General features: G+C 27.8%; 1 protein-coding gene across 1 annotated transcript; it reads right to left on the bottom strand.

Moving 5' to 3' along the window:
* Positions 1-3600: 3600 nt before the first annotated feature.
* Positions 3601-15349, bottom strand: LOC129981517 (progranulin-like). Its single transcript, XM_056092376.1, has 3 exons — positions 15175-15349; positions 6862-6946; positions 3601-4304 (listed from the first exon to the last, which is right to left on the bottom strand). Exons 1-3 carry the CDS (start codon positions 15175-15177, stop codon positions 3805-3807), a joined length of 588 nt encoding a protein of 195 aa, XP_055948351.1. The 5' UTR covers positions 15178-15349; the 3' UTR covers positions 3601-3804.
* Between the last annotated feature and the right edge of the window lie 1024 nt (positions 15350-16373).

Raw genomic sequence — 16373 nt, 5'->3', positions numbered from 1 at the left:
GAATAAATATAGTCACTAGCTATGTTTTGGAACATTTTAGAACAACCTAAGAATTCTGCCGGAGTTTTTCTCCCTGAGTCATCAATTGCCTCTGGTAACTTGCGCCAATGACCAACTTCAGAAATGACAGCATTTGATAAAAGAATTTAAATTATGTCCCAACAGCGAAAGGTAATAATGAATAACCAGATACTATGCATGGTTCCTACTACCTATATGGTCTCAATCCACATATCTCCAAAGAGGGTAACATCTTTTCTGTCTTTTCTGATCAGTAGCGAGACAATTGAACGAATATATTGCATGGTTATTATGTGTGATTCATAATACCCATATGATTATCGGCGGTTTCGGCTGTCTGGTTTTTAGGTTTTATCGGATGTCCTTCAAACTAGGTGGAATTTTTTTATGATATAACTTTAAAATGATAATTAAAACTGTTATGATATCACTTTAGAATGGTAATTAAAACTTTTATGATATCACTTTAGAATGGTAATTAAAACTGTTATGATATCACTTTAGAATGGCAATTAAAATTGTTATGATATCACTTTAGAATGGTAATTAAAACTGTTATGATATCACTTTAGAATGGTAATTAAAACTGTTATGATATCACTTTAGAATGGTAATTAAAACTTTTATGATATCACTTTAGAATGGCAATTAAAATTGTTATGATATCACTTTAGAATGATAATTAAAACTTTTATGATATCACTTTAGAATGGTAATTTAAACTGTTATGATATCACTTTAGAATGGTAATTAAAACTCTTATGATATCACTTTAGAATGGTAATTAAAATTCAATTTTAAATATCCAGATGGAGAAAATAAAGAATTTGTATGGAATAAATTTACACTGATTGTAGCAGAATGATCTCAAGTAGTTGTCAAACATTGATTAAAAGGTTCCATGATAAAATTCAACAATTGGTGGAATAAAAAATGAAAAATATTCTCGGAAAATTATTACAGATATGAAATATTAACTCTTGGAAACAAGCCTGTATCGGAAAGATTGATGATATTGAACGGTGATAAGATAACAGAAAAGTAGGAAAAAATCCTAGTGATATAATTTTTCTATTTTTAAATTGCGAAAACTTTAGATTAATGTCTCACGAGGATTTTCCTCACAATCGTTTCTTCATTACAAAATCTGAACTCTACATCTGATTTTAAAAAATCCGTCCGCGGGACGATTGGGTAGATAAACACAATAATTTAAAATAATTGTGACTAGATTAGAAGCTTTCAACGTGTGATATGTGAATCAGTAATGGTGCACTTCATTAATTTGGATGATACAATTTTAACATAAACATTTAAATGAATGTTTTTTTAAGTAACATCCTTCTAAGCATATATATATATATATATATATATATATATAGGGTGATTCCAAATTCATGGTACAGACTTGGAGGAAAGGTAAAGAACCTGGATACGAATAATATTCTTATAGGAAACCAAAATCATAATCCATTTCGTTTTCTTCACTTGTTGGTGGAATTGCTTTTTTCTGTCCTAACAATCCGGCTAGGAACACTAAAATTCTGTCCCCCAAGCAATGATCCAGCAAAAGGACGTGCGTCTCGAGTTAACAATTTTAATTTACGAGGTCATATATATATATATATAATTCTAATTTCAATTTAATTATTTTCTAGGATTTTATATTAATTTAGCCTACATTAACTTCATTCTAAAAATATCATCTTATTTCGTGATCCAATTCCACTTTCTCTACTTAATTAATTCAAAAGAAGCTTTATAAAATTGCTGAATCGGCTAAACGCCGACACATTCACACACTCCACTTGAACGGATAGAAAACTGTCCAGTAAGCACATTCTTTTTAAAAGATCCCTGTGTTTCATTTACATGTGATTGACATGCGTCAGAAATCCCTATCAGAATCTTAATAATATATTAGCACTGTAAAAAAATATTTTCCCTATCCATATCTCATGTTATATAAGACAAGGGATCATTTATTTCGTTCTTCTTCTTCCCCACTTATGCTTTTGTACCGCTCTGTGGAGAACGTGCCATGTCCGCACCTTCTTGTAAATAATCATGCGTGCTTCCCCTATATGAAATAAAACGACGTCACGAAATCAAGTCTTTTCAATGTCTTCGAACCTGCCTTCTGCTTCACATAAAATAATGCTTATATATATATTTACACAAAAGATGCATCAATCATATGAGACCGATATCGTTAAAACTATCGAAGATCTGATTCATCCGATTGGGAAATGTGGAATCAAAAACAGGGGTGGAATATATTGCTGCATAAATAACGGTAACTGACAATCACCGTGTTCAGTTGGCAGAGGATCTGTTTTAAGATTGGTTGGCCCATGTTTCAAATCCCGCCAGCTGCATTTTATCCAAAGATTGGAAGTCTTTTTTTCAATTGTTTTTATTGTTTATCTAAGACCTGGAAGGTTCTGGATCTTTCTTGAATATTTATATTGGATTATTCTCGAACATTCTATATATGTATAAAAGCCGAGTACTGTCAATGGTGGGTAAGTTCTTAGTCTCATGCTGTTGTGAGTTGCTTCTTTCTAATAAATCTATTTGACATCTTTGTGACAATATATTTATTATAGTTTACTACAATTAGAATAAAATTTCATATTATTTTCACAAAATTCAAAATAATGAATTTATAATGCGATGATATATTTTCCATCAACGAACAGCAACTAAAGTCCTTGCAAAATTCGTTAATGTTACAAAATTTGAGGTTTTTTCTCAGCAACTGTATGTTAAACCTGCAACTCTTTCCTCATGTTCTTATATTACATGACCGCTGAATATGATTGACTCATGAGATTAAGAAATATGCAAATAAATTATTTCATGGACACGCCTGAAACAAAAAGGTTTTTTGAAGTATAATGCATTTCTAAACTAAAATAATAAAAACAAATACCAAGGAAAAACTTAATTAATTTATGAGTTCAACACGGATAAGGAAGAAAAAATATAATTAAAATAAACATTTCCAGAATTTGCTTCCGTTAAGACCCTTTTGAAAAGACATAGAAAAAAGTTTTTGAATTAATTATAACAGATTATTATATGGTTTATTTCGAATTTACTGAAAATGAAAATATTTTTTTAATTATCAGTATATACAATTAATTAATCTTTAATTTTACTAAAATACTCAATATCATCAAGAGTAAATGAAAACAAGTATGTTAAGCTTTCAAAAGCATACTAAATATTTTTACTGAAGTTTATAAAAATATTTCCTTTTATATTTATTTTATAAAATGAAGTCAAATATATGCACCTTCGGCAATATTTAATTATAAATTATATGCTTTCACAATTTCATTTACAAAAAACTGCGTATTAATTTTTTTAAATATTTTTTCCCCACTTCTATCCACTATAAAATCTGGTTGGGACAGTCTGACTTTAGTGATTCCAAAGATCTGATTTAATTCTTATGTGTTCAGTGTGGATCGTCCTGTATTTTTCTGCTTCTCTGAATCTTTAATCGAAACGATAAATTAAAAAGAAATATTTGTAACCTCTGATATAAGAAAGACCCGCTGAAGGCCATAATCAAATTCAAAATTGGTTTCTTTGAAACTATAAATGAATATCCTGCCACAAGTGAGGCACACGTTTCATTATAAAGTGCATACAAAATTAAATACAAAAAGCATTTTCATTGTTTCTGTTGAGATAGGAATACAACATTCGCAAGTTATTTATTCATTTCAGCAATAATAGAGAATGTTCAAAGATACAGCAAGCTGGATTTGCTTAAAAATGGCGAAACACCAAGGAACTGAATGCCAGCACTAGCACTGAAGTTAACTCAGGTGAGAATACCATTCCTTTATTGCGACAAGTCATATAACGGTTGCCGCAAATATATTTTTCATCGCAACACCAAGAGCCGCAACATCTAGTTCCTCTCTCACAGCAACCCGATCCGCAACAATGGGACATATTTTCACAGCAGCCATTAGAGCAACATTGGCTCAAAGTGGGACAACAAGTGAGGCTGTCGCAACAGGTGGCAGATCTGTGAGGGCAACAGGAATCCGAATTGCAGCACGTTCCTAGGCAGTCTTCTGTGCATGTATCATATTTCAAGGCCACGTCTGCTGACATAGATTTGTTTGAAGCTGCCAAAGCTAATGATTTCACTTCCTTTATTTCCACTCCTGGGTACACTTTCATTTTAGTGTCAGGGAACAATGTGGTTGCATAGTGATCGCAACATGAATATTCACCATCAATTTCACAGCAATATAACTCTAAATGGAGAAACAGAGCCAAGTAATTATAAAAATAATTTATATATAATAACAAATAAACTAAAATTTAATTAGAAAAAAATTAACACACTTTTATTAATATACAAAATTCGAACTAATTTTTGAAATCTAAATTTTAGGCATTAAAACGTGAGGCACTGATAGAAATCAGTATATATAATCGTCCACCACCGTCTGTAACGTTGAGTGGAGTTTAAATATCTCTACCCTTGTGGTCTGTGCCATTATCGAATGCCAAATCAAACTTCTGTTCTGGCGTCTAGTAAATGAGACAATTTCTTTAGGTTTAAATTTATTGATTTTCCGATGTGTAATTTCACATACTTTTTAATTTTTTTATTTTGGATTGTAGCAAAGGTTAATGAGCTGAGATTTGCAATTTTCATTATTTTATATTCATACTGATTTTAGTGATTAATATTGATTTGAATGTTCATGAACATTATGAATAGAGAAGATTCAATTACAAGGAAACAAAACTTTTAATGCTGCAATATATATTTTCATCTAACCAATGTGCTTGAGATTTTCTATTAAAACTTTCGCTAGTTCAGAAGTGATAATCAATAAATTCGCTGATTAATCAATGATAGTTAATTTGCTAGCTAAGCAGTGATTGAGATATTGTTAATAGGGTGACAATCCGTCTAGACAGAAATATCTACTAGTATTTTACGATGACGTAATTTAAATTGCGTTCTAAATACATAGTTCAGCAGTAAAAAATGCATTTTAAAGGATGGATGTGAAATGACGTATAATCGGAATTTTAAATTTTAATTACAATAACTAATTTAATTTGATTATAGCAAAAAAGATTTAAAGTAATAATTTTTTTAAAATTAGACAGAAATATCTACTAGTATTTTACGATGACGTAATTTAAATTGCGTTTTAAATACATAGTTCAGCAGTAAAAAATGCATTTTAAAGGATGGATGTGAAATGACGTATAATCGGAATTTTAAATTTTAATTACAATAACAATAATTTAATTTGATTACAGCAAAAAAGATTTAAAGTAATAATTTTTTAAAAATTAGACAGAAATATCTGCTAGTATTTTACGATGGCGTAATTTAAATTGCGTTCTAAATACATAGTTCAGCAATAAAAAATGCATTTTAAAGGATGGATGTGAAATGACGTATAATCGGAATTTTAAATTTTAATTACAATAACAATAATTTTATTTTATTATAGCAAAAAAGATTTAAAGAAATAATTTTTTTAAAATTAGACAGAAATATCTACTAGTATTTTACGATGACGTAATTTAAATTGCGTTCTAAATACATAGTTCAGCAGTAAAAAATGCATTTTAAAGGATGGATGTGAAATGACGTATAATCGGAATTTTAAATTTTAATTACAATAACAATAATTTAATTTGATTATAGCAAAAAAGATTTAAAGTAATAATTTTTTTAAAGTTAGACAGAAATATCTACTAGTATTTTACGATGACGTAATTTAAATTGCGTTCTAAATACATAGTTCAGCAGTAAAAAATGCATTTTAAAGGATGGATGTGAAATGACGTATAATCGGAATTTTAAATTTTAATTACAGTAACAATAATTTAATTTGATTATAGCAAAAAAGATTTAAAGTAATAATTTTTTAAAAATTAGACAGAAATATCTGCTAGTATTTTACGATGGCGTAATTTAAATTGCGTTCTAAATACATAGTTCAGCAATAAAAAATGCATTTTAAAGGATGGATGTGAAATGACGTATAATCGGAATTTTAAATTTTAATTACAATAACAATAATTTTATTTTATTATAGCAAAAAAGATTTAAAGTAATAATTTTTTTAAAATTAGACAGAAATATCTACTAGTATTTTACGATGACGTAATTTAAATTGCGTTCTAAATACATAGTTCAGCAGTAAAAAATGCATTTTAAAGGATGGATGTGAAATGACGTATAATCGGAATTTTAAATTTTAATTACAATAACAATAATTTAATTTGACTATAGCAAAAAAGATTTAAAGTAATAATTTTTTAAAAAAATCTATTGGTAAAAAAATCCATAGTAATAAAAACAATATTTAAATCTTAAATTTATTTTAAAAGTGTGGAAAATCATATTTTTATTGTATATCTTAAACACAAATTATATATTTCTTATTTTATATTATAATATGCATACAAGTATGCGTTTAGTTAAAAGTAAAAAATAAAAAGATTCCAATGCCTTCTATTAAACGTCACACTGATCGCTTGAGAATTAAATACAACATCATGAATAGAATTATATCCATTGAGTGATTTTTCAGAAGAATTTTAACAAATTAAATAAGTTTGAACTTTTTCGGCGGAATCTATGGTGTCTTTAATCGATGGTGGAATAATTTCGTCCTATTTTTAATTAGCACCAATTAGTCTACAATTTTAATTTATACTAGATTATTTGTCGTCTATCAATTCATTAAATACGAATGATTTCAGAATTGACAGTATATATATAAAATTTGTCAAAATTTAATGTATACTTATTTGTGTTTAAGTTTCCAGACTTACCTTCTGGACAAACTGTTTTGCCATTTGGGCACAAAACTTTAGCGGCAATAAAGCTTGGAATCAATGACAAAAATATGAGTCCTCTCTAAAAGAAATAAAAAAAAAAAGACACCTCAATTTTTGAGAAAAAGTATCTTGAATAATCAGAAATAAGAATTAGAACTAAGCAAATTTCTACATTAACATAAATATGATGGAAACAAATTCTTAGCTTTGTTTTACCCGTTATAACACAATTCCATTTTAAGATTTATCGCTGCGTTTAAAAAATGAATAATTTAGGGCTTTTGTACCTCTCCTCAGTTAATGTACCAGCTAAGAGAACTTTAACATTATTGAAATTGAAAATATTGCTGCATTGAAAAGAGGCAGTCGACTCTCCATGGCCGAAGGGTCATAACACTGGTCTCTTAATCTAGAGACCGTAAATTCGAGTCCCGCTAACGAAAATGCGATTCACAGTCTGTGTAAATATTTAATTCCTTGATTTTATGTTTCCCTTTATTTCACGTTCCAGAAGATTCTGGAGATTTCTTTAGTTTACCAGACAAGTGTTCTGGACTTTTCTTACTGTCTCCAGAAAAGTATTCTGGAACTTTCCCTGCTAGTATAAAAGCAGAAGATCTATCAGTCACTGTGTTCTCTGTTCTGAGTTGAGTTAATAAATTGGTTTAGCTCTACTTCTTGTGTGTGTCATTGAGTTCCACCCTAAAGAATCTACGTGGCAATATACATAATGTTTCAAATAAACATGTATATCATTTTTTATATCTTAGAATATGCTAAACATTGTTTATCTTTCTTCTAGAAGCTCATTAACCCTTCTTTTTGTTTCGATGTGTTCAAGCATCAATTGTTATGGATGCTGGAATATAATATCATGTATGGAATATAGAGAAATTTTTTCCAAAAATATCCTTATCAAGCAGTAATTAATGTGGCCGCTTTAGCGTAATAATAATTCTAAAAGATAAAGCAAGCAGTTAGTAATAATAATAAACTAGCTTGAGTGGTCTTCCCGAAACTGTCTTGCATATTCTCTAATAAATGTCTTTTCCCTTTTTTACGCGTAAAATTGTGGGCATTGAAAAGCCGGCGAATACCTTATACGATATTTATAAACGACACTTATTAAATATGTTGTTGTTGTTTCTTATGGCACTTGTCACGGACAACCAGCTGTTCAAAGACAGCCGATTTAAGCCTAAGGGGGGAGCGCCTCTTGTTTTTATCGTAGAGCCAACTTGGGCCAAGAGTACGCCTTGATTACGCACGCATCACTCATTCGCTTGCACAACCCCTTTTTATAGGAGGGCACATTCACACATCTCACAGATAGAACAACCATGCCCAAACCGGAATTCGAACCCGGGACGCCCAGATCACGGGGAAAAATCGCTACCTCTATGCCAGGACGCCGGCACTCTTATTAAATATAGATCTTGGTGTGAATCTTCCAATTGGAACGCTGGAAATCTATTTTTGATGCATTTTTGCTGACCATTGACACTAAAATTTGGCACGGAATTACCGTTACATCACAAGGTAGCATACCGAATTTCATTGATTTATGGCAAAGTGTTTATTACATTTGCATGTATGCGAAAGTGCGGAATGACAGACCGTCAACCTTTAGACATATTTGGTTAAAATTTGATAATAATCTATATTTTATATGTTAAACCTGTGTACAAATTTCATTTATCTAGCTCTTTGCATATTGCATTTTACCGAGTTCCCTTGTGTTCGAATAGCTAGACAGATAGATGGTTTTTACATCACATTTATATTCTGTCAAATTTTGTTCAAATTCCGTTCAAAGGAACTCTATCTGTCTGTTCGAATATAACGAAATATTTATAAAACGAAGAGAGTTAGATGGATAATTTAGTAGACCTAGCATCTAAAGTGTAAATATATTTAAAATTTGGAACCAAATCCTTTAAAAGGTTAGGCGACTATCGTCCTGTTCTTTCAGAAACACGTAAACGCAATAATGCAAAAACTCAGACTTAAATATTTGAAAGCTGGTATATGATTTTGATACTACAATTATAGTGCTTCGTCAAATTTTGTATTAAATCGGTCGGGAAAAAAATGGTGTCCAAATACACATTCGGGACTTTGATGTTTACATAATAAATGCCCCCCAGCTCTTAATAAGAAAGTGGGATCAGCTGGAACTTAAGGAGGAAGCACTCCTGCTGATTTTATTAGAAACTTAATCTCAAAGTATTGTTATTTCTATTTAATTTTGTTCGAAATCCATTAAGAAGTCTGTCTATCTGTTCGAATGCAACAAAGTAGCTAAAAAACCAAGAGGCTTAGATGGAAAATATTTAGGCGTTTGTATATATAAGGAAACATAATTTAAGTGATTTGTTCAATGATAATTTTCATTTGTATGTAAACAATTCAGTTCCATTCAGTAATTCCATATGTAATTATGTAGTGGCGGTGCATCAAGATTTGGGGAATTATTTACTAATAAATCTTATTTGTCTTTTTAAGGTCATATCCTTGATTTATAAGGCTGTTTGTTGCCATGTAGTTTTTAATTTATTTAAGATTCTCATTATTCTTAATGTCTAGTTTTTTTTAAAGAGCCTTTGGGAGAATTTCTTCTTGGAAATCATTATCTGATGTCAGCTGCATATCTCTTTGGATATCGTGACTAGGTACAAAGAAATAACATATTATTAATTAGGCTTTGCAAAAGGTTTCACCTGTATAAGAACGATAAAATAATTGCTGTTTGAGAAAATTTACGAATTTTTGAATGGGGGAAAGCGAATTATAACTAAAGCTTTGTACAATGTAAATGAAGTACTTTATCATTATAATATTTATTTACGAATGAATTAAGATTGTGATAAAGTGACAGTTAAATGAGAAACGTGTAAATTTTTACTAAACTGATTTTTTCACTGCATCTGATTAGTTTTAATTAAATTATTTATGTTAACTTTTCATAGTTTATATTAGTTCATAAATGAGTTTAAAAATGTTTTTAATAAAATGTTTTAAAGTTTGTTTAAAAATTTTTTTAAAGACTTTCTTTTATAAGAACACTTTAACGCAATATGATATTGTTTTGAAAAAACCTGTGATTTTGAAAATGACATATTTGTCTTTAACTACTTATAATTATTTGGAAGAAGCTGGGAAAATGTTCTTAAATTTCCTAGAAAATATAGACAATAATTCCTAGTATATATATATATATATATGTAATGATATTTTAACTCTAATTTCAATTTAATTAATTTCCAAGATTTTATCTTAATTTAACCCATAGTAAGCCCATTCTCTTATTTCTTGATCCATTTCCACTTTCTCTACTTAATTAATTCAAAGGGAAGCTTTATAAAATTGCTGAATCGGCTAAATGCCGACACTTTCACACGCTCCGCGTGAAGAGGTAAAAAAATGCCCAATAAGCACGTTCTTTTTAAAAGATCCCAGTGTTTCCTTTACATGTGATTGACATGCGTCAGAAATCCCTATCAGAATCTTAATAATATATTGGCACTGTAAAGTAATGTTTCTCTATCCATATCTCATGTTATATAAGACGAGGGATAATTTATTTCGTTCTTTTCCCTCTTCTGCTTTGTGCTTCCGCACTGTGGTGGACGTGCTTTGTCCGCGTCTCTGCTTGTAAATAATTATGCTTTCCCGGAATGGATATTAAAATTAATTTAAAAATATAAAATGTCTCATCTATGTCTTCGAAACTGCATTCATTCATTCATTCTGCTACACACACACACACACACACACACACACACACACATATATATATATATATATATATATATATATATATATATATATATATATATATATATCAATTATCTTCCTTATTTGTAATATAAAGAGATGTGGATTTACAAAATTTAGGGAAGGCAGTTATGTTTCTAAGTTTTTTTTAATTAATCTGTATATAAATTATTAGAGAGAGGGAATTAAGAAAATAAGATAATGAAAAGACTTCAAAAAACAATACTAGAATAAAAGAACTAAAAAAGACCAAAACCTTTAAAAATGACATCAATGGTTATCATTTCTCTTTGTATTTAGTCACTTGACTCATATTCTGAACACGTGCAATGAAAATACTGAAGGGCACAATTTGACAAAAGTTTCATTGTAGGAAAATGGCTTATCTTTCCCCTTTCAAAAGTACCGAAAGATGGCAAATAAAAAAAAAAATTCCTTGAAACAGGTAGAATTACTAAAAAAAAAGTAAAACATTCTATTCTGTATTGCAAAAAAATTAGAGACTATGATATCATCCAACAATCTCAAGCATCCTGTTATCAGAAGATTATATACCAAAAGTAATATTTCTATCAGTGGAAATAGAAGAGAAATATAAGGTACCGGACTAGCCCCGGTGAAATTTAAAAAAAAACACCCACAAATATTTGAATTTTTATATGATGTTTTTATTAATATAAGGATAAAATGATGAATAAAAGTGAAATGATTTAAATATCTATGTAGCTTTTGAAAAAAAAACATATTTTTATGTAAATTCTAGCATTTATTAATAAAAACTAGCATTGTCCTAGAGAGATACACATTGTTATAGTTTTTCATTTTTCTTTGTAACATGTGTAACAACTCTCTTAGCGTTTAAATAGCTATTATCTATAAATATCATTCAAAATCAATTATCATATCATTAATCAAATATCATATCATTGATATTTTGGAATTTTTCAACAATATTTACATTAAACAACCATACATCGATTTTTAGAGCATTCAATATCATATCCATAGTTTATTACATTCTGCCTAACATAACGTGCACTAATTATAAATTTCATTAAGATACCTTGATTAATTTTTCAGATATGACGATACTCATACAGCAGAATTACGAAAAAACTCATTCTTCAAAAAATGCATTTACAGTTTATAAATAAGCATCACTTACATGTCAATAGTTTGCTATAACTTGCCTTCTAATTAACATAGAGACAAAATAAAGATAACACTGGAAACAGAAACGTAACTACTTTTTGGAACTTTACAAATAATAATAATAAAAATCCGAATTTTTCACCCCAATTCATGTTTTCAACCTAGTCGAATAATTTACAGTTCGTTTGCAATGGAAAGCCAACACATTTTCTTCAAAAATATGATGAAACATAGGGTATTAACGAATGTTTCAGAATAATTCAATTTTTTATTAACTAAAAACTAGTTTTGTTTTTAGCGTTGACATTCCCAATGAATGAAAATATTGCTGACATTTAAAATCACTTTATTTGCGATTTGCCAATTGCAGTATTTAATTGAATTTTTCAACTAAACAATTACAAAATTTAATTGATTTAATTGAATTTTGCAATCTTTAAAAAGTATTTATAACTTATGGATAGTGGTAGATTTTGGAATTTTACTGTCCTAGACAATGCATATTATGATGTCCCTTCCTCTTCAGTAACTTGCCAATTTATTTTTACATTTTAACACAGATTTCAATAACATATTAAAGATTTATTTTAGTTAGTGCTTTGCGAAAATATATTCGTTTTCATTTATGTATTTTTTAATATGAATATCATGAAGAAAGTAACTAAAATAATAAAATTCTTGAAAAATTAAACATAATCATTTGGTAATGATTTCCTTATTTCTAATATGAACATTTAATAATTATAGGAATATTATAAAGTGTACAGCAATTTCGAACAGATAGGACATCAAAAATATTTTTTTACAGGGCTCGTCTATTGAAATATGAAATAAATAAGTAAGAAACTAATTAAAGAATAAATAATATACCAATATGTAAAAATTAGTTACTTATACCTTAATTAATGATTTTAACAATTCAGTGAGCACTCATCGTCTAGTTATAACATTTTAGAATAAAAAGAATGTATTTCTTACAAATTTATTTATTTAATACTAGACTGATATTTTTTTAATCAATCTGTCTGCGGCCCCATTATATCCAGCCCCCTAGATGGCTGCCGATTTGGAAATTGACATTACTTATGCAAAAAATACATTTAATTCGGTTTTTATGAATCTTATGGAGCTGTGCTTAAATTTTTTATTTTTTTATTTTCTTATGCACATACTTATTTATACTCAGTGTATTTATATTCTTATTTTAATCGGTATAAGAAAATTAAAATTCATAAATTCATATGATTCATGTTATTGTTATTATCATTTATTAGATATATATATATATATATATATATATATATATATATATATATATATATATATATATATATATATATATTGTATTTACATTCTCATTTTAATCAGTAGAATTAAATTTAAAATTCATAAATTCATTGTATTTATATGTTTTGTTATTATTACACATTGTATTTATTTTTATTATTCATTTATTTATTTATTGCATCTGTTTCATTGTTTTTATATTCTCTTTTTAATCAGTATGATTAAAAATAAAATTCATAAATTCATTGTATTTATATGTATTGTTGGTGATATTATTCATTATATTCATTTTTATTATTCATTTATTTATTTATTGCATTTATATTTTCATTGTAATCAGTATAATTAAAATTCATAAATTTATATTATCTGCATTATTGCATTTATATGTATTGTTATTATTGTTCATTGTATTTATTTTATTCATTTATTTACTCATTATATTTATTTCATAATATTTATATTCTCATTTTAATCAGTATATTTAAAATTAAAATTCATAAATTAAACTACATATATATTAATGTATTATATGTATTATTATTATTATTCATTGTATTTATTTTTACCATTCACTTATTCATTCATGTATTTCATTCATCATATTTATATTTTCAATTTAATCATTATAATTAAAATTAAAATTCCTAAATAATACATAATAATTCTTAATTTGTAAGCAGTAAGAATCCAAACAATGCAAATTCTCTGAATCAATAGGTTCACAAATACTCCGAAGCATTAGGAATATTTCAGTTACACGATTATCAGTCGATCACGATTACACGATTATCAGTTTCTTCTTCAGAGCATTTCATTACGAATTTGACTTTTATTTATTTATTTATTGCCGTAGCTTAAGAACACGAAACGTTGTAGAAGTGATTGGAGGATGTGAAATTTCCAGTTTTTACTTTGCACGATATGTTTGTAACTACAGATTATTTCCGAATTCACAACATCCTAAGAACATTTGGTCTTCCAATCGTTTTCTATAAAAACAACAACAATATTCTTGTTTTTGCGATGCCAGTGCAGAATTCTGCTGGTCCAATCTTATTTTTTTCTATAATTTCTTCAAACTCTTCTTAAAGATTTTAGGTTCGAAACTAGTACTTCCAGTTTCCAAAATTTTTTTATACCAAATTTGATAGTACCAGTTCAAACAATGTATCTTGTAGAACACCAGAAGGTAAACTGATACGTTTCTTTTTATTATAAAAGAACGTATAAATAACAAAGATGTTCTATCATTAGACTTTAAGAAGTGCATAGATATGTATGCAAATTATCGGAGAATCAAAAGACAATTTATAAAGTTAATATCCTTGATACTTTTTCATTGCATTTTTAGTCAAATATCTAATGAACAATATATCTTCGCTCTCAGAAATTGATTCTGTAAAAAGATAGTAAGTTCGCCAAATCGATAGAATTTATTCAGACTGTGCGTAGCAAATATATTTCTAAAAACTCTATAAAGATTTTATCAAAACTCTGAATCCGAGAATCATACGAATTTATGATGACTTAAAATATTTAAAACGTTAAATTCATGATTCGTTCTGAAATGAAAATGTTACTAAAGAAAATTATCATTTATTACATCACTTATAGAATGAATGAATTTATGTTGACTAAAAAGACAAGAATATTGCTTTCTAATTAAAACAGGTTTGCAAATTGAAAAAATATGATTCAGAATTCTAAATCATAAAATTAATTTAATGATTAATTATACATCACATTTATGAATATGGTTACTCTGAAAAGATTATAGCAATGAAAGTACTATAATTTTCATTTAATTATTTTAAAGTGGAAATTTTTGAATATTTTCAACAGTAATGAACTTTAATAGACATTAAGCTCATAATTATACATTAAAATGACTATAAAATCTTATTCAAAATGGATAATTACTGTTATATATTGCTATATAGAGTATAGTTATATAGAGTAAATAATTAAAATTAGCAATGTACAACAGTTCAACTTTCACAATAATGTATCATTTACAACGTTTTTTTTGATTGGTAAATGAAATAGCTTTTACTGTATTTGAATTAAATAGCAGCTCAATTAACTTACCATTTTCGGGAAATGATGTAAGGTAATAAGGTGGAAAATAAAAAAAAATTAAAAAAAATGTTGTTAATGGAATTTAAAAAAAGAAAATGCGTAAAAACAGTTACTCTTATAACTTGATGGAACTGAATGGGATCCAAAGTTGTTCTATTTTATAAAGAGACTAAGGACTAAATTTCAGGCAACTGCTCAAAAAAGGGCATTTAAAGTTCACTGATAACAGAACAGATATCAATCGCTTAGACATATTTCAAACTTCAAAGAAATCTGATATCGAGAGTAAATAAAAAAAAAATCTCAGTAAAAATCGTTTTCGAAATAAACTTAGTTTTACTTTCAATTTGGAACTACTTTGAGTAGATTTATCTTTCTTTCACTTCTTCCAAACGATTAATGATTGCATTATCGAATTCTATTTAAAATATCATAAATAATATGTTCTTTAAATAATATATTGATCAGCAATTCAAGAATTAGATTGTGATATTAAAAAAGATGTTAGTGATTAAGAAATCTTAGAATTGAACGATATTTAAGAGTAACAATTAAAATAGCTTCCGCTTAGATTTAACTGAATCAAGTACTTTACTTCGAATCACTCTGAAATGAAATATAAAGAAACAACTTAGAAAAATACTTAGATTCTATCTTAAATAAAACATAGAGAACACTTAAATTTTTTACTTAGATTATGCTTAAAATTAATATTTTGTTAAATAGCTTTTAATCAAGGCCTTGTCTTTCTTATGTATTATAGATATGAAAGGATATCTTACTCTATGTTAATTCCTAATTAATTTCCCATTGTTTTTTTGTCCTAAATTAGCCCATACTTTATTCTCTCTTATTTTTGGATTCAAATCCCCCTTTTTTATTTAACATTTCGAACATGCAGTCTGAAAAATGGATGACTAACACAGTTTTTAAAATTCAAGAGCAGGGATAAAAAATACTTAACGACTACGGCATTCCTTCCAAAGATATCAAAAATTCCCTTTGCTAACTCGGCATGTGTCGAAAAAAATCCCTATAAGAATATGTCTGTTAAAACCTTTAGAGGAAAATTTCTGAGACTCTTTGCTTGAATTGTGATAATAACAGACACGTACTAACTATGCCCTCTAGTGGAAAAATAAATGGAACTTAAATTCCCAATTTCTTCTTATCAACCATTTATCTTTAAAAATTGTGTTACTTATATA

The sequence above is a fragment of the Argiope bruennichi genome, chromosome 8, assembly GCF_947563725.1.
Source record: "Argiope bruennichi chromosome 8, qqArgBrue1.1, whole genome shotgun sequence".
In the NCBI taxonomy this organism is placed as follows: domain Eukaryota; kingdom Metazoa; phylum Arthropoda; class Arachnida; order Araneae; family Araneidae; genus Argiope; species Argiope bruennichi.
The sequence above is the reverse complement of the archived record's forward strand: the minus strand, read 5'-3'. Positions and strand labels throughout refer to the sequence as shown.